Source organism: Myotis daubentonii, chromosome 16 (genome assembly GCF_963259705.1).
Source record: "Myotis daubentonii chromosome 16, mMyoDau2.1, whole genome shotgun sequence".
Taxonomy (NCBI): domain Eukaryota; kingdom Metazoa; phylum Chordata; class Mammalia; order Chiroptera; family Vespertilionidae; genus Myotis; species Myotis daubentonii.
This window is the reverse complement of record NC_081855.1, coordinates 45,840,935-45,868,930: the sequence shown is the minus strand read 5'-3', so window position 1 is coordinate 45,868,930 and position 27,996 is coordinate 45,840,935. Positions and strand designations below refer to the sequence as shown.

Sequence of the window (27,996 nt, the reverse complement as noted above, 5' to 3'; positions counted from 1 at the left end):
AAGAAAGTCCCCTCTTGCTCAAGCTCCTCTTTCCTGCTGGAGGTTCCCCCTGGGTGTGCACTAGAGAACATGCAGAAAGACCAACAAATCAATAAGCAGCTCCATCCAGGTTGTCCCCAAATACACAGACTCACGACTCCAACTAACTTTATTCTTGCCCCCAGGTCAGGTCTCCAAAGTCACTTCACAGACTTCTTCCTCAGGAAGCCTTGTCATCCCAACCCTTGACTCTGGTACCACCCGCTCCTGTCACCTGGGCTCCAGTCTCAGTCCAACAGCCTCGACCAGGAGCTCAAAGCATAGCGACCAGTTTGAAGGTGCCCTCAGGCTTGGCAGGAACCACGTGGACAAAAGTCTTATAGAGCACAGCACCCTTGGGCAGCCTGGTGACCAGATCCACAGCCTCCGAGTTGTTGGGGTGGGGCACGTAGACCTCCTTCGTGTAGCGGACGATCCCCTCCTCCAGGGCATACAGACACTTCCTCTTCCCCAGCCCCACCTGCAACACACAGACCTGCTCAGCTACAGGGAAAGCCAGGTAGGTGGGAAAGGGACCCTAGGAGCTACTCATGTCTGCGCAGCTGGCCAGAAGCCACACTGGCCAGATCCCAAAACCGGCCAGGAAAATTCCCCTCCTCACTGCCCTTGGGAACTTGTTTCACTTAGACTTCAAAAACACTTAAACACTAGTCTGACATACATTTTCATTTATACAGTGACCTGTCAAGTGTAGGCTTTAACGAAACAACAGACCAAAGCTCGATGGACAATGTATATGCTAATAAAACATAATGATATTAGGTAATACTTAATATAGTGCTTACCAAGTATAAGCACTGTTCCAAGCCCTTTTATAATATACTAGAGGCCCGGTGCATGAATTCGTGCACGGGTGGGGTCCCTTGGCCTGGCCGGTGATCGGGGTTGATGGTGGGGGGCTGGGGGTCAGGGGGTGGGCGGCAGTGGGGGGAGAGGGGGACAGGGACCACGGGAGGTTGGCCCCAGCAGCAAGCTAACCAATGGCTGATTCCGTAAGGAATCGGGCTCCCGCCTCCCTCCTGTCTGGGTGAACCAGATTCTGGGCTGTCAGGGCCCCAGCAGCAAGGTCTGGGTCAGTGTGCATCATAGCTACCGGCTGGTCGTCTGGTCATTCTGGTTGTTTCGGTCGTTTAGTTGTAATGGTCGCTTAGGCTTTTATATATATAGATAATTAAGCCCTTTTATAACCATCAACCCATTTAGTACTCACCTTGTTTAGTAGGTATTATTTCTGTTTTTCAGGTAAGTACGTCAAACAGTGATTAAATAAACTATGTGTTGTACTTAGTTTTTTAACATTATATATTTTAGCTTTTTTCTTAGAACTTGAGATTGGATGTGTGGCAATTTTCACGCAGGCAGTCCAGCATTACTTATTATTTCTCTGCTTAAAAGAAAGGACTCTGGGGTCAGGATGCTTCATTCAGATCCCAGCACTACTACTTGTTATGTTTGATCTGGGCAAGTACTTTACTTCAGAGTCTCATTTTTTTATCTGCAAAATTGGGCTAATATTAACTACTTTATAAGGTTACCCTGAGGATTAAATGAATTAACAATCATAAAGAGCTTAGAATACTTGGAATACCCTAGCTCAGTGGTCGGCAAACTGCGGCTCTCGAGCCACATGCGGCTCTTTGGCCCCTTGAGTGTGGCTCTTCCACAAAATACTGACTTCTGCGCATGGGCCACGAAGTTTCAATCGCACTGTATGTGAGTGCCCGCATGTGGTATTTTGTGGTATTTTGTGGAAGAGCCATACTCAAGGGGCCAAAGAGCCACGTGTGGCTTGCGAGCCGCAGTTTGCCAACCACGGCCCTAGTTCAAAATATGTTGGCTCTTATAATTGTCATTATTTTAGCAAGTCCCAAGAGTTAACATAGCAACACAGTCTTAAGTTCTAAAATATAAAGCTACACAAATACAATCAATTCACATATGCATTAATATTTCTGAAATAACTATAGGTTACTATCAGTCCTTCTGTTCCTACTAAAATTGCTCAAAAAGGGGTTGGGTTTGGGGGCATTGATTAACAAGGAAACTAATTTTTTAAATTGATTTGAGAGAGGGAGACATTAATGTGAGAGAGAAATATCATTCAGTTGCCTTTCACATGTGCCCTGTCCTGAGATCGAACCCACCACCTTTTGCTGTATGGGATGACACTCCAACCAACTGAGTCACACTGACCAGGGCTAAACTAATTTTAAAATAATATGGGGGGGGGGGGAAATAAGTAAATAAATAAACAAACAAACAGCATAAATAAATAGAAAAATAAAATGTGAAGAGTACAGTAAAGACCTGTGTTACCCAAGAAATTTCCTACCTCAGAAAGTAATCTTAACTTACTGAACTGAAATCCCTGCTTGATATGGACCTAACTTCTTCTTCTTTTTTTTTTTTTTTTTTATATATATATTTTATTGATTTTTTACAGAGAGGAAGGGAGAGAGATAGAGAGTTAGAAACATCGATCAGCTGCCTCCTGCACATCTCCTACTGGGGATATGCCCGCAACCCAGGTACATGCCCTTGACCGGAATCGAACCTGGGACCCTTCAGTCCACAGGCCGACGCTCTATCCACTGAGCCAAACCGGTTTCGGCTGGACCTAACTTCTGATATACACATTCAATTCTATTGTACTAATAAATTCAAGCTCTCTTTCAGCTACCTAGTAACAGTTTTATGCAAAGAAGGAATTCTTAGAAATAAAGAAAAATGAATACATTAAAATTAGTTTCCCAGCCGAAACCGGTTTGGCTCAGTGGATAGAGCATCGGCCTGCGGACTGAAGGGTCCCAGGTTCGATTCCGGTCAAGGGCATGTACCTTGGTTGCGGGCACATCTCTAGTGGGAGATGTGCGGGAGGCAGCTGATTGATGTTTCTCTCTCATCGATGTTTCTAACTCTCTATCTCTCTCCCTTCCTCTCTGTAAAAAAATCAATAAAAAAAATTTAAAAAAAAAATTAGTTTCCCAAGATTCAAAAATATCTTAAATCACTAGGCATCTTTTTCTCAAAGAACTGGGGTTTAGAAGGGAAACCAGTGCTATCCCTAGGCAAAACACAGCGATGTGGGAGTCAGGCAGACAAGGTTCCAATCCCAGCTCTGTCACTTGGGCCCCTCCACTCTCTAAGTCTCTGGCACCTTACCTGTAAAATGGAGATGACACCTACATACCTTATAGGGGTGGGGTAAGGAGTAAATGCAGGACCAGGAATCAGCAAAATGCTTGGCACTTGGTAAGTACCCAATAAACGCAACTGTTTTATTTTATTACTAGAGGCCTGGCGCACGAATTCGTGCACAGGTGGAGTGCCTCGGCCTGGCCGGTGATTGGGGCTGGCCGGCGGGCCAGAAGAGGAACCACGGGAGGTTGGCTGGCAGCGGGAGGTTGGCTGTGGGAGCACACTGACCACCAGGGGGAAGCTCCTGCGTTGAGCATCTGCCCCCTGGTGGTCAGTGCGCGTCACAGCGACCGGTCAACCAGTCATAATGGTCGCTTAGCCTTTTATATATATAGATTCCTGCGCTTAGGAGCATGGAGAGGTGGTCCCAGAAAAGAAATGGGGAGGGGGCACAAAACAACTCACATGGGCACCTGGGTGCCAGCGAAAGTTGCGCTGAGTCCCAAGGATGTTGCCGGCATGAACATAGTGACCTAGAAGAGAAGTCCACAAGTGTGCTGACTATGGGAGGCAAACTGCTCAGAAAACATGATGGCCTGCACTGTCCTGACCCGAATGCTGCACACCGACCTCTAGTCTGGCCCTGGATAAAACCAACTCCCAGGTGGTCCAACGCAAGCAGCTCCGTCTCCAACCCAGCAGCCTCCTCTCCCGAGTCCCATGCCCAAGGTTAACACTACCTGCTCTTCCTCAACCCCCCCCCCCCCGCCTCAGGTTTTATCTGACTCTTTAATCTGGAGCCAAATGCTCTGGTGAGCTCAGCGGAGAGCACTAGGCCAGGATTTCCTGCTCTTCACAGGAACGCCAGGGGCACAAGATAGGGTACCGCTGGGAAATGAAAGCCAGGGCACACCCTCACCCTCCATTTTCTTGATGCCAAAGCGTTTGCCTGGTGACTTTCCACCGAGGTTTTTGGAGCTGCCACCTGTCTTCTTGGATGCATATCTGACGGCAAGAGCTGCAGCCTGAGGGGGCCTCAGCAGGGCTGTAGCTGCAGAGAGAACAGAAATGCTGTTCAGACAGACTCTGTTTCTCCCCTGCAGTGGGCCATTTGCTAGTTTGAGGGGTGGCAGGAGGCAGTAGCAGGGGAGGTGAGGAGGTATGTGAAGCAGAAATGCCACTTGGCTGTGTTGGTTTTCAGGGAGTGTCTCAAGCCCTTGGCCTTCTCCCACGGCAGGAGACAAGTCATTCCTTGTATTGTCCAGAGTGTAAGCACGGCATGGGATGTGTGTGTGTGTGGCCAGGGGATGAGGGGTGGGACAGTAAAATATTAATGGGGGGAAGAAACCCCAAACACCATGTGCCCTGGGTCTTGACACATTCAGCCCTGTTGCGGAGAAACAAACACCACAGAAATAGAAGTCGGCAAGAGGACACCACAGAGCTGCCTGTTTCAGCCTCACTCACCATCATGCCCTCAAGGCTCCTAGCACTGTGGAGGGGCCAGACCACAGAGCCCAGCAACAGGACACCCAGAGAGACACCCACCACTTCCTTAGCCAGCCACCCATCCCCTGCACACCAAATACTTGTAAAAGAGCAGCTTCCCTGAGGATGGCTCCCACGGGATCCTGGGCATTCCAGAAGGCTGGACCCTGTCTTCAGCAAGCCCACCAAGCACAGGTCCAACCAAGAAAACTGACACTCTGCCCTGTTCATCTGACCTCTCTATACCCATTCTAAGGCGCTCAGAGGCATTTGTTTTAAAAAGGAAAGTGAACTAAAACTCACACTAACGGAGATGTAAACCGCTTGCTATATGATAAGCCCAGGGCCGCAGTCCTTGCATTCAGGTCTCTAGGCACAGCCATGGTTAGCCAGGGACATGCCAGGTATAAGAGATCTTGTGGGTCTCTGGAGCTGTAAGTTCAGAGTTCCTAAAGCCTAAGTTTCTGAAGTTTTAATGAGAACTGAGACTAGCTGGGGCAAAAACACCGGGGATAAGGATTTAGATACAGACACATTAAATACATGTCCAGCATCACAGTCTACCTACATTTAAATACTGCTTCATTTGTTCACTTACTCACGTATTAAGCTCAGGAACTGGGCTTTTGCTTCACCTACATTATCTCATTCACAAACCTTCGCCCTTCACTCTACTCCTCAGTCTTCTTTTTCAAAGTAAGCGATGCTACCACCTATGCAGTTGCTCAGGCGGAAATCAAGGAGTCATCGCAATTCCTTCCCTTTGCTCACCTCCATCTCCAGTTCACCAGCAAGCCCAACGGGTTCTGCCTCCAAAACAGACCTCAAATCCACCCATTTGCCTCCAAGTTCACTGACAGTAACATCTCGGCTACATCATTGATCATCTCTCAGGAAGTCTGGTTTCCTGACTTCCACTCCTACCCTCTAGGACTCTAGATTCACATAAGAACAAGAGTTTGCTTCTTGAAGTTTAAAGCTGAGTCAGGTCAGCTAAGCTTCCGGTCATCCTTCAGGTCTTAGCTTAGATGTTACCTCCTCGAGGGCTCCCCTGACCACCCAACCTACACACACACACACACACACACACACACCGGCTTCCTTTCACCGCACTTGTTACTATTTACACTTCATTTGTGCTCATTTATTGGCGTGGTCACTAGAAAGAATCGTCCCGGGGATACTATGTCTTCTTTTCTGCTGCGATCCCCAGTGTTTGGCACAAAGTCCCCCACCCGTTGAGCCAACAGACTAACTTTGTGAGCTCGGAGTGCTCGTTAGTAACCCATTTATATAGATGATACAAAGTGTCCAAACAAAGCCAGAGAAGGGAGGCGGCGAGCCCGTGTCACCAATCGCTAGGGAAGCTGCAGGTATTTACACTCCAGGCAGAGGAAGGACACGTGGGCCTCGAACCACCACCCACCGCTCGGCGCCCCAGCTGTCACGTGATCAGCGACAGCCGCCCTGCAAACCTCGCGGCCCCGCACCCAGGGTCCTCCGCGGGGAGCGGCCTCCACCACCGCCCCCAAGCCTCCCTGCAAGGTCTCCGCTCCACCTCCACTCCGCCCCCCGGAACGGCCACGCGTCCCTTTACCAGCGGCCCGCGTCGTCAGCGCCAGCACCGCCGACGCCATGTTTGCCGTACAGTCGCTTCCGGTCTCACAAAGGTTCTGCTTCCGCTATCGGGGGATTTACTTCCGGGTCCTGCGTGGCAACTCAAAGAGAAGCGGGAGAAGTTGCAGGTGAGCTAGTGCCCGCAGTGCGGGTGCGGACGCGGGTGCGGACGTGGTGGGCTGGGCTGGGCTGGGCCTCGCTTCACTTCCCTCCGGAGCGCTGCTCCCCAGGGGCTTGGGGGCTGGGCGTCCTGGGCCCCTGCGCGGGGTGTGGATGAACTGAGGAGCGGGCTCTGGGGCCCGCCCGCCCCACTCCCTCATTCTGCAGGAGTCTATGGAGGCTCTGCGAGGGGCCGCGATGAGGCCCCTCCCGAGGCCTTGAGCTTACTTTACGGAGCTCCGGCTGTGTGCCAGATCTGGCGTAAGCGCTGTGGAAGATGCATGGTTTCTTTTACTTCTCACAACCCAGTAAAAGTAGGTGTTGTCCTGTTTTACGAAGAAGAAAGCGGGGCCCAGAAAGGTTACAAGGTTTACCCCGGCTCACACCTCCAGTGTTACAAAAATTTGTTCAAAGAATGACTCTTGCACAGACCCAGCAACTGCATACCTAGCGAGAGAATTGAAAACACATCCACATAAACACTTGTCCATGCATGTGCAATGGCAGCGTTATTCATAATAGCCCCCAAATGGAAACAACCCAAATGTCCAAGTGACGAAAGGATATCTACACATTGGAGTATTATGCAGCCGTAAAAAGCAATGAAGTACTGGAACATATTACAATAGAAATAAACCTTGGATGCTAAGCGAAAGAAACCGGTCACAAAAGATGACATATTGTATGATTTCATTGATATGAAATATCCAGAACAGGAAAAAGTAGATTTGTGGTTGCTAAGGGCTGTGGGGAAGGAAATAGACAGTGACTGCTCGATGGCTATGGGGTTTCTTTGGGGGGGGGTGATGAAAACATTCTGGAATTAGATAGTAATGATGGTTTCACAACCTTTGTGAATATACAAAGAACCACTGAACTATGCACTTTAAATAAAAGGATGAATTTCATGATGCTAATATATATTTTCTTAAAAGGATGACTTTTGTCATCTCCATTTCAAATGTAAAGATCAATGTGGGGGTGTGTGAATCTTGTTACGGCCCCCTTAACATTTTGTATTAGAAACCTCCACTTCATTAATATCTCACCTTGACCCAGAAAGGGTTTGAGGAGGGTTCCTGTTAGACTAAAGGTGTAGCTCTCTGAGTTCCAGGTTGAATGTGTTGGGGACATACCCTATTTCTCTGTTTCTCTTTATCTCCATAAAGCTTGGCCAGAGAACACATCTAGTGGGCTGAATGGAATGCCGCAGTCTGTCTCATCTTTCTTTGTCTTTTAGAGAATTCATTTGGTAGCACGTATTAATGGCTCTAAAGAAGTCATCGCTCTCCCTGGACTCTTCCAGTGATGCTGAGGAGTTGCCAGTATTTACCTTTCTGAAGAAGGAACCATGTTCAACAAAGAGGAGGCAGCCTCAGAGGGAGGAGAGGATCGTAGTGGTTCACATCTCAGATTCTGAGCCCTCCTGTCCTCCATCACCAAGGCGGAAAGATCCACCGCCCATCCCAGACATAGCTGAACCCATCACACAAACACGGCCAGTCAGGGTGCTGAGCAGTGGAAGTGAGGATGAGGAGGAACTTATTCCCCTGGCTGAGAGACTGACATGTAAGTTTTTGACCCACAAGCAGCTGAGCCCTGAAGATTCTAACTCCCCAGTGAAAAGCGTTTTGGATCATCAGAATAATGAAGGAGCATCACCTGACTGGAAAAAACAGCCCTTTCCAAAGATCTGTGATGTTCCCCTCCAAGACACCTCAGAAAGGTGTACATCGAATAACAAGGACTCTACGGTAGACAGTCCATGCCATCAGGTTCCAGCCCACCAAGCTACCTGCCCTCCCCGGAGCGTCAGCTCGTCAGTCACCAAAACAAATGCCGAGGCCCTCCCACCTCAGAAGAGAACCAAGCACAGTCAGAGGGTCCAGAGGAGAGGCCCACAGGGACAAGCAAGCCGGAAGGAAAGCACCCTGAGACAGCCACAGAGAGAAAAAAAGGCAGCACTGGCTAACAGACCAAAAGCCCGGAGGCCAGAGGAGTGCTTGAAGCACATCGCTGTGGCGCTGGATCCAGGTCCGCCCAGCATCTGTCTTCACCCTGTGCTGAGCTTTGTGCTTCCTGGGCCGCCCACTGACAGCCCTTTCCGTCTGTTGCAGGGCTTTTACAGATGGAAGGCGGCGGCCAGCTCCTCGGAGCGCTGCAGTCCATGGAGTGCTGCTGTGTGATTGAGGCGCAGGCCGTGCCGCGCAGCATGGCCTGGAGGAGGAGGGCCGGGCCGGCTGCGGTAGGGTTTCTGCTATGTCTTTCCTCTCCCTCCCCCCTCTTATACATATCAGTCAAGGCCCCGGCGGGAAAACAGATGGTACAGCCCTAACCGGTTTGGCTCAGTGGATAGAGCGTCAGCCTGCGGACTCAAGGGTCCCAGGTTCGATTCCGGTCAAGGGCACATACCCAGTAGGGGGTGTGCAGGAGGCAGCTGATCGATATTTCTCTCTCATTGATGTTTCTAACTCTCTATCCCTCTCCCTTCCTCTCTGTAAAAAAATCAATATTAAAAACACACACACACAACAGATGGTACACTCAACTTAGGTAATACAGGAACTACTTTCCAAGGCGTGGGTGGGGTACAGGGAAACTGCAAAGGACGATGCAGTACTTCAGGGTGATAACAGTATTGATTCAGGGTTTCAATGCTGGGCTGTCCTGCATTGCAGAATATTTAGCAGCATCCCTGCCATTTACTCACTAGATGCCAGTAGCACCTTCCCCAGTTGTGACAATTGAAAATGTCTCCAGATGTTGCACATGTTTCTTTGAGGAAAATCGCCCTGGTTGGGTACCACCAGGCTATCATAGCTGTTATCATGCGTAGGCCTGAAGGGATGAGGGGAGAAAGTGTTTACTGGAATCCAGGAGAGAAATGTAGAGAAGACCACCTTGGAAGAAGCTTGACCTCCCATAGAGGAGTGTAGCAAACGCTAGGTGATCCTATTGGGAGGGGGCCAGGGAAAGAGATACCCTGACTTCCCTCTCCCCCTTCCCTCCTTCCCTCCCTCCAATCTCCAGGGCCACCAGCCAGAGGGCATGTGGACTTTGTGACGTGGTCTGTAGAGATCACCTTCCTTGGCCAGAGAGAGTGGGGAAGGGAGGAGAGTGATCTGCGGGGCAGAGGGAAGCTAATCTACACAGGATTCCTAATTCCCTCTGGGCTTTGAGAATAGGCGGGCTTGGTTTGAATTGCAGCCTTGTGGCTTTATGGCTATGACCCTGGGCAAATTATTTCATCACTTTGTGCTTCATGTATACAATGAGGATACTGTTACATCCCTTTCAGTCCCCCCACCCTTGTTGTGGGGACTAAATGAGGTAACCAAGCACCAAACACATAGTAGGCACATAGTACATGCTCCTTCCTGGCCTGGACACCCAGGTTACTATACCTCCTGTACCTTCCACTCCCCTTATCTGCGAATCCAAAATAGTCCACCCCGCATTTTCAAGAGTCTATAGATGAAACATTATATTTTTGCTCTCTTGCTTGGATCTCATAATTTTCTCAGCCCATTTCAACTTGTGAATGTTCCTTTCTTTTTTTAAAAAAAAAAAAATTGATAGCCTTTGTGTTGCCCATTCACTTTTGGAAATTAGTGAATGTGGTGTCAAAAAAGGCGTAAACTACACACTTTGCAGCCCTTTCCTGCCCTTGAATTTAATGTCTTTGGTGGAGGAGCTGTGTAAGTAACAGTTTAAAAAAAAAATTGATTTTAGAGAGTGGAAGGGAGAGGGGATGAGAGAGAAACATCAACATCAATTGGCTGCCTCCTGCACACCTCCTACTGGGGACCGAGCCCACAATCTGGGCATGTGCCCTGACCGAATCCATCCAGTGAGCTCTTGGTGCATGGGATGGTGCTCAACCACTGAGCCACACCGCCGGGCTCCTTTCTTACCAACTGCCTTGAGATGCTGGACAGTTGGTTGAGGACTGGGGAGGGACAGGATCATGGTTATTGGTTCTTGCTACCATGACTTCATTCCAGAAGAAAACGAATAACATAAAATGGGCTAGGCTGACGGGGGAGAGTTCCTTTAGAACAGCCGTCGCCAACTGGTGGTTCACAGCTCACTGGTGGTCCGCGAGGTCCGAAAGGTTGGCAGCCGCTGCGCTAGAAGGCCTGGGTCTCTCGCAGTGCTGGGCACCTGCTGACTGCCTCCCTCCGCTGGGCCCCGGTGCTTTGGCAGGATGGAGAGGAGGCCTGGGTGGAGGAGCCGATGGTCCTGGTGCTGCTCCCGGCAGAGGCGTTTGTGTCCATGATCCACAACTTCAAGCAGGTGGGCAGCCGGAGGGGTGGGCGCCGGGGCGGGGACAGAGGGCTGACTCTAGGGAGCAGACACGAATGCCGGTCCTGCCCCTTTGTGCAGGGAGGTCCAGGCAGCACCGAGAAAGGGAAGGAAACACTCCGGAGCTTTGTAGCAGACATCACGGCAAGGACAGCGGGAAAGGCTCTGTCACTGGTGATTGTGGATCAGGAGAAATGCTTCAGGTTTGGATTTGTCAAGACTTAGCATCGAAAGGGGCAGCTCTTGGGCCGGCCGGGGTGAAGTCGTTCATCCCAAATCTAGATCCTTCTGCCAGACAGCATTCCTGCCGAGCCCCGGGGATGCGCTGGTCCAGGCTTCTTGCACCTCTTCTGCCTCAGCTCAGCCTGAAGGTGCTTGCTTCCCCTGCTTTAGTGCTCCAAATCCTCCAAGGAGAAGGAAGCCGGGAGTGGCAAACGGAGAACAGGCCAAGGAGAAGAAGAAGAAGAAACAGGGACCACCAGAGGCCAGCACAGCGCCCGTGGTGTCCAGGGTAGACATGGAGGAGGTAAGAGCGTCCTGTTGCCTGAGTCGGGCCGGGCACCCATTTTACTAACCCGGTTTGCTATTGAGAAAGAGTGACATGCCTGCTGGCCAGTTCTCTCTGCCTTGGGACTAAGTAGGAGAGAATGGGCCAAACAGGAGCCAAGGGGGTGGGAACAGGGAGGAGAGAAGCCTCAGGGAACATGGAGGGAGGAAAAACTTCGGACTAGTCTCGCCGCCCTTCCAGTCCATCTGCCTTTGGGTTTTAGGCACTGGTGGATATGCAGCTACACACACACGCCCAGGCCCGAGTTGTGCAGAGCTGGCAAGAGCTGGCCGACTTCGCGTGCTCGTTCACGAAGGCTGTGGCTGAGGCGCCCTTCAAGTAAGTGCCCAGGCCAATCCTAGCCCACTGCTGGGTCCAGTTCTTTACAGTCGTTCTGGTACCCAAAGATGCCCCTTTCCCTGAACTCTGCTGTCAGTCATTGTCTCTAGCTTGAAGCAGGAGCTGACCTCACAAGGGGGATTCTGGAGAAGAGCTCTCAGGCCCAGTCCCTTTCAGGTGTTCTGTCTGCCAGTTGGTCCAGGTTCACCAGTGGGCAAAGTTACCAGGATTCAGTGCAGGTCGGGTCACAGTGTCATAGCCTCTCATAAAAATAAGTTTTAGCCTGCTTAGCTCAGGGAGTGTTCATAGTCAGAATTTAAGTGAGACCTCAGAGATCTAATCCAAGTCCCTCGTTTTCTACCTGAGGGAACTGAGGCCTGAAGAGACGGACTTAGCCAAGCTCCTAGCACGTTAGAACCACCAGAACTAGACTGCGCAGTGCCTGAGGCCCAGTCCCTGGTGTTTGACCCTGTGCACTGCCTCTCCAGTCCGTGCAACCCAATCTCAACATAAACTAAAGATTCTGGTACTTTTCTGGTAACTCCTCTTTTACTGAAAAGGACTAGATGTTGTTTTTAAGGGAAGCAGTAACTAGCGTTGCTTGGGATCAAAGTGAGCAAGATATAACCTTATGCCCACTTCTTCCGAGGTCACTGGAGGGAGGAATTTTAAGTTCCCAGTTAGGGGACAGGTTCAGGAAAGTAACCAGTGACTCACAGCTCTTGATCCCTGCTGTTTGCAGGAGACTCCGAGATCAAACTAATTTCTCCTTCTGCCTGGAGAGCGACTGGGCTGGAGGGGCGAAGGTGGACCGTGCTGGCAGGGGCCTTGCTCAGGTCTGGCGGAGGCAGATTCAGCAGCTGAACCGAGTCAGCCTGGAAATGGCCAGCGCTGTTGTGGCCGCCTATCCCTCCCCACAGCTCCTGGTCCAGGTATGCTGCTGCAGGGGCCACCGCTCCGTGCCCTGTGGCCTTAGTGGGACTCCCACATGGTTTTCACGGATAGCATTGGTGAGGGCCCAAGATTGCCTTGTAGGTCAACAGTGCAGGCCCGCTGAGATCCGAGTTAACACTGACCTAGGGTGGGGGCACAATTCTTATCCCCCAACCCAAGCTCACCACACCCTTGTTCCTTGATGAGGGATGACTGTGAATGGTGTGGTATTAAGAGATCATTTTCCACCTTCAGGCTTATAGGCGGTGTTTTTCGGAGCAAGAACGCCAGAATCTGCTTGCAGACATACAGGTGCGCCGTGGGGAAGGCGTGACATCTACCTCCCGCCGTGTTGGACCAGATCTGTCCAGGCGCATCTACCTTCAGATGACCGCGTTGCAGCCAGATCTCTCTTTAGACAGTGCAGACTGAAGCTAGCCCCAAGGGACAGGATGAAAAGCTGGAGATTTCTGCCTCGGGACATGACCAATGAAGAGAGGGAGGTGTCGCCTGGAGTACAAGCCTGGGTCAGGCCCACAACAGATCCTGGGTGCCATTGTGAAAGTCTCCCTGTCAACTGGCTGAGATATTTGCATTTATCTTCACCAGCATTCAGTGTTCCTCTCCTGGCAAAAACCAAGTGCCATGCATGAGCCACCCCTGCCCCAGCCAGCCCTCAAAATACAAAGGAACACAGACAGACAGACCATTCAGACACATATTTAATAGTTGCAGAAATCCAAAAGAACCTCAACATCAAGTCTTGAGATCATGAGTGAAGTACCCTCAGTGGGTTGGCTTTCTAGGCTGGGCGTCCAGCCCTGTTGGCCCACTGAGGCTGCCTCAACCAGCCAGGGAACGGGTCTGATCACTATGCCAACTTCTGTATTCTCTCCGTCTTATATGTACTATGTGTTTAGTTTCAATAAAGCATTTGTACCAGTGGCTCTGGAGCTTGGAGGAAGACTAAAGGAATGTGTAGTGATCCAGAGTAAGGGGTGGGCCTATACAGCAGAGCTATCCTTGGGGGAGAAAAGTCATTTCTTTCAGGATCAGGACAGTCACAACTGGCAAACCTATCCAGTGGACCACTAAGCCTAAAAAGCCGGAGCCCGTCCTCTTCATCTTTGAACCTGAACAGCTTCTTGCTGTCCTCGGCGAGGGGCAAGGAACTTGCAGTCGGGAGTTTCAGTGAGTGGACACCATGACATGGCCATTCCTGATCCCTTCATCCAGCTGTTGTCAAAGATGAAGCAGAGGAGGCCACTGAGCAAGAAAACACTCTGGCCAACAAGAGAGTGACAGCCCTGCCCTTCATTGCACAAGTCATTAGCGTTCCTGACCACCTTTAAATGCCTCAATGCTCCTGGATTCCCTCGCTGCCCAGGTAAGTTCTAGGGCTGGAATCAAACCATTCTAAACCTGTCTCTGACGCTGGAGTGTTCAGGCTGCCTTTGAGGTATCTAGTCACACCAGCTAACAGCTATCACAGGAGGCGAGGGCTTTGCATGGCTCTGCCTTGTTCACTGGCAATGGGGAAGTTAATGCTCTAAAATCGAGGCATTTTCTGGAAGTCACATAAGTAGGGGCAGGACTCCACGGGAGCTGCCCAAGACCCTCAAGGCTATGAGATTTCTACTTGTGGGTCATGAATCTGTCTACATGAAAGATTCCACTCTCTGGCTGAGAGATACTCCATTCTGGCCTCTCAGGACATTATAAGGAAGGCAAAACTATGGAAAAGAAAGAAATATCAGAGTGGGAGTCCAGTTCCCTCAAAATAGCTGGGAGACCAAAAGCAAGTCACGGAAGGCCTCAAGTTCCTTATCTGCAAGTGTTCTATTGGACTGCATAGTCTAGAAGTCCCCTTCTGAGCCTGAGACGGTATGGTCATTAAAATGTCTGAATGCCTGAGGCCCTTAAGAAAATAGGTATGCCCCTCCCCTCCGATTTGCTGAGCATGGTATCCTAATCCCCAATGACAACCCACTGCCTCCTGATCCGCCCTGGGTCCCCAGGGAGGAATGAAAGGGTTTGTGACACACAAAAGTGTAAATGTAGTGACGGCTGACCACTTAGGAGAAATGAGCCTTGCCTTTACAGTTCTGTTTAACTAGAAAAGGCTGTTGTTCCTCTCCCCACCCCCAAGCCTATTCCTTTAGACCTGAGGTTATTTCCTCTCCCTAACTCCCACTTCGTATTCCACCAGGGAACCCTGACTCAGGAACAAAGAAGTCCTACAAAGAGGAGGTCTCAAGTACCAATCAGCAGCCATTTAATGACGGCAGGTAGGTCTGACGCTAAAAAGAGGTTGTGTCCAGCAGAACCCAATTCCATAGGAATCCAAGTCCCAGGGCTGAGAGGCAGCAGGTGTTGAGGACACGCTCATTGCTGGGGGTCGGTCTGCAGGACCCACTGGAGGATGTGGTGGCTGCGCAGACCCCGGATCGCATTGTCGTAGATGGTGTTCACGCTGGTGCAGAGGGGCTGCTGCTGCAGCTCCGTCACCCGGCACACCACCAGCCCGCCCGCCACGCACAGCAGCAGCAGCAGCAGCAGCTTCAGCACCGCCCAGGACCGGGTGTGCTTCCGGGCTGGCTGCTTACGGGACCGAGAGCCGGACTTGGATTCTGGAGTGACAAAGGCACAGGAGACAAAAAAGTTCAGTCAGTTTGAGGAGACCCACACTCTCCACCATTCAATGCTGTTCTCTTCCATGCAGATCCACGTACACCCCTCTTAGGCATGAATATTGTTTTAAGAACATCTGAGCTCTTAGAAACTTGCTATGTGCAGACTGAAATATAAGCTGCCTTCTCCTTGGATTCAAGGGAAGACATTCAACACTGGAACTCATTCTGGACGTCTTACATGGCGCACACAGTCCCGGGGTCCTAAGTCCTCCTTGAAAACATGTGATGCTCCAGGCCCCTCAGGATCAGGGGAGGGGCTTGTCAGGAGGCAAGGATGGAGGGCTGCCCACTTGGGGAAACACTTTTAAGACTTTTATTTTTTTAATTATTGATTTTTAGAGAGTGAAGCATCGATTTGTTGTTCCACCTATTTCTGCACTCATTGGTTCTGTATGTGCCCTGATCTGGGATTGAACCCACAACCTTGGTGTATCAGGACAATGCTCTAATCAACTGAGCTATCCGGCCAGAACCTTGAGATGTATTAATATTGTTAATATCGCCGAAACCGGTTTGGCTCAGTGGATGGAGCATCGGCCTGCGGACTGAGGGGTCCCGGGTTTGATTCCGGTCAAGGGCATGTGTCTTGGTTGCGGGCACATCCCCAGCGGGGAGTGTGCAGGAGGCGGCTGATCGATGTTTCTCTCTCATCAATGTTTCTGGCTCTCTATCTCTCTCCCTTCCTCTCTGTGAAAAATTAATAAAATATATTTTAAAAAAATATATTGTTAAGATCATACAGGGTGGCGTAAAAATAGGTTTATAGTTGTGAATACATGAAACCGTTATTTTTCTATTCTTTATTAATTACGGTATTATTTTCCATAGCAACAACTATAAACCTAATTTTGTCCCACCCTGTATAAGATACATATAAAAAAAACAGTGATTACTGCTGGGAATGAGGGATTAGAGGTGACTGCCAGTTTCTCATCTATTTAGAGAGAACTTTTCTACATTTTCTGCAATGAACACATATATTACCTTTATAATTAGGAAAAAATGGTTTTGAGATTACTCGGCAACTTTCAAAGAGCCTGACTGAGCACCTCATGTGAGAACTCATGATGTTCTCACTTTATCCTGTCACTGCCCTGTAAGAAGGAGGATCCTCATTTTGCACAAGGAAACAAAAAAGTGGTGAGGTCAGGCAACTTGCTCAAGGCCAGCAAGGGAAAGCAGGGCCTCCGCCTCCCTCCAGAGCTCCCCTGCTCAGGGGTCCCTTTGGCCCAGAGGGTATACGACCCTCCCATGTACAAGGAGCCACATAACAACACAGATTCAACTGGACACACTCAGGCAAAACGCTAATGTGTCTTTTATACCACATGGCTCCCTGAACATGGACCAAATGATTCCCGTGGTGTTCAAGCAAAAAGAGAGTAATTTGTTCCAACGCGGAAAGAAAGCCGTAGGCAGTGCTGGCTTTCCTGAGATGGCACCACGCTCACAAAGCATGCCCAGTGTACTTCACGGATGATGCGAGGGACTTAAGAGTCATGTGACCACATGCATCCTTCACCTTTCTTGGTGACTTTAGAATCTAACTCTTGTCCTAGCCAGCTTGGCTCAGTGGATAGAGCGTCAGCCACTGAAGGGTCCCAGGTTCGATCCCGGTCAGGGCACATGCCTGGGTTGCGGGCTCGATCCCCAGTGGGGGGTGTGCAGGAGGCAGCCAATCAATGATTCTCTCTCATCATTGATGTTTGTATCTCTTTCTTCCTTCCTCTCTGAAATCAGTAAAGAAATGCCCGACACTTGTTCCCAAGGAGAATCCCCCACGCCTCGTAAGCAAGCAAACCCTCCGAGGTGCTCCCAGGCCCGAGGGGTCACTGTATCTGACCAAGTGTACAAGTTCACCCACGCCGGAACACATCCGTGCACCTCCCCACTGCCCCTGCCGGAGCCTTACTGAGGGAACACTTACTCGATGCCTGATTCGTTTCCTTCTTGGGTTTCTTCTCGGGCTCCCGTTTGGATGATTTGAGGGCATCGTACTCCTTCCTCCGGCGCTCCTTCTCTTCCGCCTTCTCCCGCTTGCGCACCTCCCGCTCCTGAGCCTCTTTGGCTCGCTGCTTGGCCTCCCGCTTCTTCTCCGCCTCTACAGGAAAAGATATCCCCAAATGGCTTCTCTCCCCACACCTTCCAGTGTGCTTTCCCGAGCGATTAAAAGCATGGATTCCGCCGCCCTTCCCCTAGCCAAGGGTCACAAAGGACACCTAAGAGGAACCAGCTGCCTTTCTGCCCTCCCTGCAGTATAATAAAAGGCTCTCGGGGTTTGCTGAATGGACTCATGAGGGGGCTTCTAGCCACAAGCTGCAAAGAGATCAGGGTGAGCTGACAAGAGGGGCATAAGGCATGGGTGATGAGGCCGGTGCTCCCTAGAACAGGTACCGACTCAGAAAGCACAGCGATCGACAGCCTCCTACAACTCGGCTCTGAGCAGAAGCAACAATGGAGGTGTTGAGTCCACGGGACTCCTGTCTCCCCGCGCTTGGGGAAGGAATGTGACTTGAGAAGGACAAGCAAGAAGAGAAAGTGAGCACTCAGGTTCAGGGGTAGAGACGATGGAAATGTTTTTCTGAAACAGCGAGATGAATAGTTCGTAATGTCTAGACTTATTCTGATTTACTTCACAGTTCAAAGATGTTTACACGCAGTCCCCAACTTACAAATTATTGGGTTCTAAAAATGCACTGCCAAATTCGTTATTTGGACATCCCAAGTACATTTTTCCAAAGCCAGAAGGCCACAGATGGTGGCTAAATGTCCTTTTAGGGCTTAAAGGCCTGTTTGAACCATCATGTAGCTGAATAGTAGCACTATAAGTACTGTAGCTTTCCACTGCCTCTATGAACAAACAGGCTCCCAGTTCCAGCTGAGCACTGGGAATGCCAAGAACACGCTACACTCAGCCTCCAGAGAGCCTGGGCCGTGAAGCAGTGGGAGCAGCAGTGGTCGGAGTAAACACGCATTACAGTAGCCATGCACGTGTAAGGGACAGTCGTAACTCAGAGCTCTGATCTCAGGGACTGCAGTCAGCACCACAGGAGCCAGCCAGCCAGGCGACAGCACCTGGTGCCAGGCCTTGTTCTAAGTGCTCGAGATACAGCCGTGAAGACAAGCCAGGCTCTAGTGCCTGAGTCACCTACTCTGGAGAGAAGGAGAAGAACAATAAACAAGTGAGCAAACAGTAAAAAAGAAATGATGTGCCACGGAGTCAACGATAGAGGACGTGAGGGAGAGTGACACGTGGGATGCTATTCTAGTTTGGGGGGTTCAGAAAGGGTTAAGGTTAACCTAAGGCAACATCTGTGCAGAGACATGAGGGATTACACGAAACCGACTGTGGAAAGCTCTGAGGGAAAAGGAAGCCAAGCAAAGCCCCAGAGGTGAGACTACCTGGTGCGTTCCAGCAAAAGCAGGAGCCTGTGTGGCTGAAGTTAACTGTATTCTGTGTGTGTGTGAGACAGAGAGAGACAGAGAGGGGCAGGCAAGGCTGGAGAAGCAAGCAGGCATGGGCTGTGGCGGGTCTTGACGGCCATGTTACTGAGTTTGAGTTTCATTCTAAGTTCAATTGGAAGCCATTAGAGGGTTTTAAACAAGCAGCAGCATAATTGACTTGTTTTAAAAGATTTATCTGGCTGCTGTGTGGAGAAGGACTTTGCAGAGAAGGCACACGCGTGGAGACCGGACATTGTGTCAGGAGGTACTGTGGCAGTCCACGGATGGAGGCCTGATTATGGTGCTGGCCCTGGAGGCGGGGAAACAGTCACATACAAACGTGCTGACGGACTGGGTGTAGGAGTAACAGGAGAAAGGAACCAGGACAACTCTCTATTCCTGGCTAGAAGGACTGCAGGGATGCTGATTTCCTCTTCTGGGGAACACTGCGAGGACCTGTGTAGCCAGGCTGAATCTGAGATGCCTATTAATCCTCCAGGCAGACAGACAGACAAGCAATTGAACGTGACTTTGGAGCTCAGTGGAGAAACCAAGACTGGAAAGAGGTTCGTCAGACAAAGATGATACTGTCTACCCCCACACTGTTCCCCACTGCTCTGCACGACTCCTCCACTGGATCCAGCTTCTGAAGCAGAGCCAGTGGCTGGATCAGGGCCCGGAAGATGACTGGAAGAGGGATGGCCACCTACCGCGTTCTACTTCCTGCCGCCGCTGCCTCTCTCGCTCCTGATCCGCCTGCACGACCTTCATGTGCTGTAAAACCTGCAAAGGCAGAAGAGGGCGCTCAGGGACTCCGCGCAGTGGTCCACAGCTCCACTCTGCTCAGGGGAAGTCTCAAAGGACTGCTCTTCTCCGGATCCCAGATCAGCGCAAGCCCGGCGCAGTGCAGAGCTAATGGAGCTCACCCTCTATGTGTCCCAACTCAGTGCCAACCCTGGAGAAGAGTCTGTGAGCCCCCGCTCACCGTAGCTGTCAGGAAAAAAACACTGAACTCGGTGACAACTGGAATCTGTAAACCCCTGCCACTTACAGTCTCTGATGTGCACAAGTTCATAATTCTCCCAGCAACTCTGTGACGAGCATGGACTATTCTGTGATGAGCAGGGACAGTTCCCCAAGATGCTTTCCGGATCTCCCTCCTCTGGCTGCCTCATGTTCCCCTCTCCTCAGTCCTGGGGAGTTTTCTTATCTAACCAGTTATAAGACTGAGTTCCTAAGTGTAGGGACTATTGTCCTGTTTGTAGGCGAGCACAGAGCTTAGCTAATTATAGGCATTCAATACATGTTTGATGAACAACTGACAGACTGGGTATAGGAGTAACATGATTCCCATTTCAAAAGGAAGAAAACTGAGACTCAGGGCGATCTGTCCACACCTCGTGGGCTGGAAGCAGCACAGCTGGGAGGGCAGGTCTTCTGGGTTCCCAGACCAGAGCCTGTCCCACTCACTGGTGCAGAGGCAGGAGAGCTCGAGGAGAAAGGGAAGGAGCCATTCTGCCCTAACACCACACCACGCACTGGTGCCTGAGCCCCTCGAATTCTCAGATCAGTCACGGCTGACTTCTAATTTAAAAAACCTCAGAGATTCTCATGATGGGCACAGTTAGGGGAGGAGGTAAACGCCTTGTTATTTTTTTAGCAGCTGACATTCCTTGGATGTAGGGGACATAGTACATACAAGCTTGGAGCCCAATACAATCCTGACTCTTACTAACAGCGTGACCTTAGCAAGTGACTTAATCTTCCTTCCTCCCTCCCTCCCTCCCTCCCCCTCTCTCTCTCTTTCTCTCTCTCTCTTTCTTTGACTAACCTTTCTGAGCTGATTTTCTCATCTGGGAAACAGAGATAAGACTTCTCTGGCCTGTTGCAAAGATTAAATTACATAACTTGTACTCGCTGCCTAACATAGCCCCTGGCATTATGTGTGCTCAATAAATACTGCTGCTTTTTTACTTTCTAACCGCATGAATGAGGAGAGGAAAACCTAAACTATTGTAAATTACAACAGCAAATGGTCTGCATTTCACTACCGCACTAGACACCCTACAGGACAGACATGTATTCAAATGTCATTGTTTTACTTCGTGGGAACTTCAGACATACACACGGCCACCATGAGAGGGCTCAGGGGCAGGCCTGCCAAAGCAGCTCCCTCCAAGGGTCTGGTTTGAAGCCACAAGGAACCACCCTGTGTAACCCAGGAGTCCAATCTCTTCTCTCTGAAGGGAATCAACTTCCTAAAAATTGGCTTCTCAACGAGGAGTGACAGGATCTGGAGGGAGGTACAAAGCCTGAAGGAGACAGTCCCTGTCACTCTGAGTTTTAAATAAGCATCAACCATTCAGTGGGTTTGGGGGGTGTACAGCTGGCTAATAAAGAGCTAGGAGGTTTAAGAGGCGTCCCTTTACCTTTATATCAGGAGTAACCCGTACCTGAAAACCCAGCAAGCTCAGAAATGGGAGGGACTCTTCTAGTCTAGGCTGTAAGCCCTGGAGCAGGGGGGGGAACCTTTTTCTGCCAAGGGCCGTTTGGGTATTTGTATCATTCACGGACCATACAAAATGATCAACTTGAAAATTAGCCTGTATCTGGGCAAACATTTAATTAACTTACATCTACTGCCTTAGCAGGGTCAGACCAAATGATTTCTCAGGCCTTACATGGCCCGTGGGCCAGACATTCCCCATCCATGCCCTAGAGCAGTGGTTCTCAACCTGTGGGTCGCGACCCCTTTGGGGGTCGAACGACCCTTTCACAGGGGTCGCCTAAGGCCATCGGAAAACATATATAAATACATATTGGTTTTGTGATTAATCACTATGCTTTAATTATGTTCAATTTGTAACAATGAAACTGGGGGTCACCACAACATGAGGAACTGTATTAAAGGGTCGCGGCATTAGGAAGGTTGAGAACCACTGCCTTAGAGGGTAGATTTTGTATACTTATCCCAGTTCACAGCATATAGTAAGCACTGATGAACATTGTTGAACTAACAAATTATTCTTTTTTTTTTAATAATATATTTTATTGATTTTTTTACAGAGACGAAGGGAGAGGGATAGAGAGTTAGAAACATTAGGAGGGAGAAACATCGATCAGCTGCCGCCTGCACACCCCCCAGGGGGATGTGCCTGCAACCAAGGTACATGCCCTTGACCAGAATCGAACCTGGGACCCTTCAGTCCGCAGGCCGATGGTCTATCCACTGAGCCAAACCGGTTAGGGCACAAATTATTCTTAACACATTGTTTGCGGGTAGTTTTTATCGCGCGCTAACAGGTGGCGCGGGCCATTTTTGCTAATTTTTTGCGCAAATGGCAACGTTCAGTAAAATTACGATAACTTTAGTTTACATATTTATACGTTACCCGCATTCTACCGCTAGTCTATAAAAAACGTATTAATACGTGTCCCGCGCTCTACTACACTGGTAGAACATATAAATACGTAAAACGTGTAAACACGTTTCCCGCATACAATGTGTTAAAAGATTCTTTACTATGTACCAAGCTGATCAGTTACTATCACTCCTAAAGCACCACGTTTTCAAAATGGGACTTCACTGATCACCTGCAGTGTCATCAGCCACGGGCAGACTGTCGCCTTGGTTACTTGGCTGCCTTAATTTTGCTGTTGGTTTCTTATAACAATAGGTGGTACAGATGATGGGACTATCTAAGAAGCCCTGAGCTAATGATAAGAAAGTCCATTACTCTCGAGATTCCTATAAAGACTCATCATACACATCATTTCACTTATATTAATTCTTGCTTTTAAAGTTAAGACCTTTTTGTTCACCATCTAAGCAAAAGCCAAAGTCATCTGGTGCCTGGCCAAAATGGTGATAATAGTTCCCAAAGTCATCTGGTGCCCAGCGGAAGTAGCAGCAATCCGTTCTGAAGCAGGAGGGGAAAATGACTAGAGGTGGGGATTTTTGAGAGATGGGAGTAGTGCTGTTCTTAGCCATGTGAGGCGTCTTCAAGGTTATTGGCAATGTTTGCCTTCCATGCTGCCTTTATTTCCTCGCTATTTCACATGACTCAACTGAAATCAAATGCCAGGTCTGCAAAGGATACATCTGTTTATAGCTATAAACTCACAAATACAGCCCTAGCCTGTTTGGCTCAGTGGATAGAGCGTTGGCCTACGGACTGAAGGGTCCCAGGTTCGATTCCGGCCAAGGCCATATGCCTGGGTTGCGGGCTCGATCCCCAGTGAGGGGTGTGCAGGAGGCAGCCGATCAATGATTCTCTCTCATCATTGATGTTTCTATCTCTCTCTCCCTCTTCATTCCTCTCTGAAATCAATAAAGAAATATATTTAAAAAAAAAACACCTCACAAATACAAACAATACCTTTATTATCAAAGTTCCTTTCTGTGACTCAGAAAGGCCACTGCCCCTGACTCTCTGGCCCCATTCAAACAACAGTGACAGTGAAATGTTGGATCAGGGAGGTCCGGGTTCCTTCAGAATGGAAGGCCTGCAGTAGAGCCAAAGTAGTATTGTTCTACTACTTGTAAAGTAAACACAGAAACAAAGGTCCCATTGCTTGCCAGGTTCATAGTAGACAAACGTACTGAGACCTTAGTACTTTGATCAACACACAGCTACGGGTGCCCTGGAAGGGAAAACAGGAGGCAGAGGCGAGTCCCAGGAGAGTCTGTGAAAGAGACACCAGTGTGTGTGTAGGGGGGGGGGGGGGGGGGGCGGTGCTTACCTTGTTGGCACACTGCTTACACTGCTTCTCATCCAGGCAGTCCCCTGCCACTTTGGCCAGGGCAGGATCCAGGGGGTTATCCTTCAGGTCCAGCCACTTCAGGCTCTAAAGAGATGGGGCAAAAATAAAAAAAGAAAGAGATGGGGCATTGAGACTGGCTAAGCCTGAGTTCACACACGGAGTCCCTCCAAGTGGAACAAAACGAGTAGGGAGAGAGCTCCTCTGGGTCCCAGCTGTAGGAAACACCATGAGGCAGCACCTATTCCGGTCAGCGTGGTCCAGGAGACCCTGAGCCTCCCTTTGCCATCCCTGGCCATGAAGCATTGGTTCATGAATTGTTACCTTGAGCTGAGCAAAGCTGACAGGCAGGGTGACCAGCCTGTTTTTGAGGAGATCCAGGTGCTGGAGGTTGACCAGACGGCCGAAGTCGGCTGGCAGTTGCTGCAGTTTGTTCTTACTCAGGTCCAGCTTCACCAGGTGTGTGAGGCCACAGAACTCCGACTAGGACCCGAAGAGAGAACACCTAAGCCTGGCGCTCACACACTGGTGAACAGCCCAGGAGCCCCCAGCTCAGAGGCCCCTACTAGTAGGTGTAAATCCTGACTCTACTTTTTACCAGCTATTCCATCTCAAATGAAAATGGACATAATGAGCATCACTCCTGGTCATAAGTAGTGAGAAGTGTATGCAAAAGGGCTGAGCACAAAGTAGGCACAAAATAAATGTGGGTCCCTTCACCCTCAGTTCTCCCTCTAACCCAGTGGTTCTCAACCTTCTGGCCCTTTAAATACAGTTCCTCATGTTGTGACCCCAAACATAAAATTATTTTCATTGCTACTTCATAACTGTAATTTTGCTACTGTTATGAATCATAATGTAAATATCTGATATGCAGGATGGTCTTGGGCGACCCCTGTGAAAGGGTCGTTCGACCACCAAAGGGGTAGCGACCCACAGGTAGAGAACCGCTGCACCTGTCCTCCACATTGCTACTAGACTGACTGGAGACACATTCTGTCCTCACACACCACCCTATGTTCACCTTTCACAGGAGCTGTCAAAACATAGTGAGACCATCCATTTTCCTAAGATCAAGTGCCCCTTGAATACCAGTGTTATTCTTTTTATTTCTGTAGCACTTAGCACAGTACTTAGCACAGGTGCCCTATGAAGGTTCTTTAAATGACTGGCTGAGGCACACCCTACCCATATCCTGGCTCTTCTTCAGCTCATGTCAAAACATCCCTCTTGTCATTAAGCCTTCAAGGTACTATTCGTGTTCTCTGGGGACTTGTAAACGCCAAGGGACCTACGCCAGGGGATCTGCACTGCCGAGGAAGGCAAGACAACTGATTGAAAAGTACACGTGGGAGTGCTGAGTGACCATCGACAAAGAGTACAGCAGGTGTCAGGTTGCAAGGAATTCTGCCCTTCTTTAATTCAGCACAAAATACTTCCCGGAAGAAGTGGGAGCTCAGATGCCTTTTCAGTATTAAAAATGGTTCTTGATGAGCTGTGGGATGATGCTACAGACAATGAGTGAGGTCCAGGTGAATGCCGAGAGGGGAATGGACTAACGACCCAGAGAAGAAACTGCCAACTCCTGAGACTCGATTCCTGAGTGAATGAGTGAATATCAGAGAATGGCAAGAGGGACTTGGCCAGGGTAATGGATGGGAAAGGCAACAGTGACAACCCACTTAGACTGGACTGCGAGGGAGCACTGCTATAGAGGAGAAAGCAGCCATCACCCAGGAGAGGCTGCGGGATGAGCGAGTCCAGCGCCTACACAGGTGCAGCAAAGGAGAACTGACACAGAAACAGCAAAAGGATTTGACCATAGATTGGATGTGCTTATCTCAAGCAATTAAAGGCTGAAAGGATAATGACACAGTAGTCCCAAACGACCACGCTTTTTCCTGTTCCCATTAACTGTTGCACCAGGAAGCTGTTTATAAGCAGCTTTCTCTCTGAAATGCAGAGCAATTTAAGAAGTTCTCCAGTCTCCTCTATGCAATAGGGAGATAAACTATTTTACAAAGTAATGATATCAGGCAGAAAAAAGGGTGAGCCCAGTAAGAGACTCAGCCAGCATCCTGTTGTTGACTTTAGTTTTCTGTGGCCTGACTTTCCCACTGTTCTAAAGATCGAGGCCCCTACCTTGCTTTCCTTCCCACTGAGATGACTCCACCCCCAACACACTCAGATTTAGCTGAAGGCTGCCTGCAGGCCTAGCCTGAAACTATGCCTATGACACAACTTGTCCAAACAGGAAGATGAAGCATCAGGGCTCCAGAAGGAATTGTGCGTGCTTGCCGGTCTTACCGGGAGAGTAGTCAGTTTATTGCAGGACAGATCCAGTATGGTGGCCTTTGGAAGGGCAGCCTAGGAAAGGGAATGAGAACCAAACATCAAATCAACACATGAAATGATTCAGTGACATCTGCTAAGGAAGCATTTACCAGTTCCCACGATCAGGAAAGGCTTTTTAAAAAAAAAATTAACACTAAAGTATAATGTTCCTAGGGATAGGAGGGGAAAAATGAGCCAAGCAACCAAAACCTATGGAACATCCAAGAAAGGAAAACAGATTCTTAAGGAATTCTCCTTAGCATTTCTAATATTTTCTCTAGCGCCCTTCCTTATTCGTTTTAACAAAGGGACTGTGTCTAATATGGCTTTGCAATTTCCATATTCCCTAGTTCAGGCCTTCTGGGCTCTCCATATACATGTTGGCTGGTTCATGACTGAATGAACGAGTAAACGAGTGAGTGAAAATAAGGCCCTCAGGCCCCATCTCCATTCTCCCTGGTGTTCAGGACGAGAGGAGCTCAGCGAAACCCACCCTCTTTCTCCCTGGGGGCAAGGCTGTGCCAACCAGATGCCTGGAGCACATGGTTGCCCACGGCAGTCCTAGGGCCAGGTGGAAACAAGGCTGGCCATCTTCCCGGGTTGGGAAAGAAGCCAAATACTCCGATAAAGGACCCTGGGCCAACCTACACTTCCCAGTTGTCAGAAAGTCCCAAGAATAAGTCTGCCCACCTAAAAAAAGTTTTAGATTTTACAGTGGGAAGAAAGCCATCATACCTACATGTTTCAGCATCTGCTACCTGCCAATCAGTTCACATCACAACCATACCGAATCCTCATAACCTCTATGAGACGGGAACTATTATCAACATTTTATAAATGAGGAAATCGAGGGGGGAGGGGGGAGTGAAGTAGGTTGCCAAGGGCACTCGGCTATGAAGCAATGGGGAGCTGACATATGAACTGGGAGTCCTGTGCTAGCCTCCACCCTACACAGCCAAGGCGGGGGGAAGGCTGGGTCCAGTGCCAAAGGCCCTGACAAAAGTCTACGTCATCCCAAGTGAGGCCAGCGAGGAGGGTGCAGGTGGGGCACCAGGTGGGAAAAACAGGGATGCCCCATCTCACTCACTCCACGTTGGCAACCAGTTGGTGTAATCTAAGGGCCTCGGACCTCGGTCTCCTGGGTGGGAGGGTGGGAGTAGGGGGGCTGGAGGGGTGGGCCCCCGGGCAGCGGGGATGCCGGGCAGTTTCAGCCCAATGGGCAAGAGACCTTGCCAACCAGGCAGGGAGGCCTCAGCTTCTTCAAGGAAGGACGCCTCGGGGCTGGGGCGGCCACCTGGGCAGGCCGGCTCCCTACGAAACCCTGGCTCCGGGCCACACCCCGGTCTACCTGGAGGCCTCCTTCTCAGACCTAGTCATTCATTCATTTGCTCATTCATTCTCCCAATACTCCGTAGGCGCCTCCCGGGGGTCAGGCACGGCGCTGGGCGTCGTGAACCCCCACCCCCACCCCCCGATGGGGCAGGGGGAGATTTACTCTTGACCCGGGCAAAGCCAGAGGCCGGACCGGCAGCCCCCCGCCCGCAAACCCCATCTCCTGGACCTGCGCCAAAGGGACACGTGTACATCTCGGAAGAGCCCTGGGACCCGACGCGGCCTCCCCGGGGGGGGCTCGGCCCCACGCTCCCCTCCCGATTCCAGGACCTCCCCACGGGGGCGCGGGGAAGGGGGCGGCCCACGCCAGGGGCAGGCTCGGTGGACGCCGGGGCCCGCGACTGTACTGACCAGCTCCTTGACCGGGACCTCATTCAGGTCGCTAAGGCTCAGGTCCAGCTCGTTGCCGTCCAGCTTGTCGCGGAGATTCCCGCCCTTGCCACCGGCCTTGGTCATGGTGACGCCGGCTGAGCGGCCCCGTCTCTCGGGCTGCGACCGGCAGGAGATGCTCCAGAAGCCGCCCTTGGGCTCAGTGGTCTCGCACCCAACCGACAAGGCCTGCGTCCGCCGCCGCCGGTGCAAAACCCCCGCCGCCCGTCTGCCCGCCGGCCGCTCTCTGATCCCCGCGCCCCGCTCCCACCGGTGCCGCCGCGACGACGACCACTTCCGTGTCCACGTCACCTTTCACGGCCACCGAGACGCGCTGGGCTAGAGGGGCGCTCGCAGGTGCCCGAGCGCCCTCTGGCGCCGGAGGCCGCGCCCTGCAGGCGCCGCCAACCCCGGAGGGGTGGGGTTCAAGGCGCCGAG

General features: G+C 50.4%; 3 protein-coding genes and 1 non-coding gene across 7 annotated transcripts; 2 read left to right on the top strand and 2 right to left on the bottom strand.

Moving 5' to 3' along the window:
• Positions 1-130: 130 nt before the first annotated feature.
• MRPL27 (mitochondrial ribosomal protein L27) lies at positions 131-6,377 on the bottom strand. 2 transcript variants are annotated; one of them, XM_059670654.1, is made up of 4 exons: positions 6,263-6,377; positions 4,097-4,228; positions 3,643-3,710; positions 131-499 (listed from the first exon to the last, which is right to left on the bottom strand). In XM_059670654.1, exons 1-4 carry the CDS (start codon positions 6,300-6,302, stop codon positions 293-295), a joined length of 447 nt encoding a protein of 148 aa, XP_059526637.1. In that variant the 5' UTR covers positions 6,303-6,377; the 3' UTR covers positions 131-292. The 2 variants fall into 2 exon arrangements, with proteins under 2 accessions (XP_059526637.1, XP_059526636.1); XM_059670653.1 differs by having other exon boundaries at positions 6,224-6,316.
• EME1 (essential meiotic structure-specific endonuclease 1) lies at positions 4,227-13,510 on the top strand. 2 transcript variants are annotated; one of them, XM_059670644.1, is made up of 9 exons: positions 4,227-6,410; positions 7,682-8,475; positions 8,559-8,686; positions 10,648-10,737; positions 10,828-10,949; positions 11,140-11,272; positions 11,517-11,632; positions 12,375-12,564; positions 12,821-13,510. In XM_059670644.1, exons 2-9 carry the CDS (start codon positions 7,707-7,709, stop codon positions 12,995-12,997), a joined length of 1,725 nt encoding a protein of 574 aa, XP_059526627.1. In that variant the 5' UTR covers positions 4,227-6,410; positions 7,682-7,706; the 3' UTR covers positions 12,998-13,510. The 2 variants fall into 2 exon arrangements, with proteins under 2 accessions (XP_059526627.1, XP_059526628.1); XM_059670645.1 differs by lacking the exon at positions 12,375-12,564.
• LOC132219448 (small nucleolar RNA SNORA13) lies at positions 10,019-10,152 on the top strand. Its single transcript, XR_009449458.1, has one exon. It is a non-coding gene; the product is annotated as a small nucleolar RNA SNORA13 (small nucleolar RNA).
• LRRC59 (leucine rich repeat containing 59) lies at positions 13,270-27,875 on the bottom strand. 2 transcript variants are annotated; one of them, XM_059670651.1, is made up of 7 exons: positions 27,541-27,875; positions 25,771-25,830; positions 23,788-23,946; positions 23,446-23,550; positions 19,413-19,485; positions 17,186-17,359; positions 13,270-15,195 (listed from the first exon to the last, which is right to left on the bottom strand). In XM_059670651.1, the coding sequence occupies exons 1-7, from the start codon at positions 27,643-27,645 to the stop codon at positions 14,951-14,953; spliced, it is 921 nt and encodes a 306-aa protein (XP_059526634.1). In that variant the 5' UTR covers positions 27,646-27,875; the 3' UTR covers positions 13,270-14,950. The 2 variants fall into 2 exon arrangements, with proteins under 2 accessions (XP_059526634.1, XP_059526635.1); XM_059670652.1 differs by lacking the exon at positions 27,541-27,875 and adding an exon at positions 26,537-26,563.
• Positions 27,876-27,996: the final 121 nt, after the last annotated feature.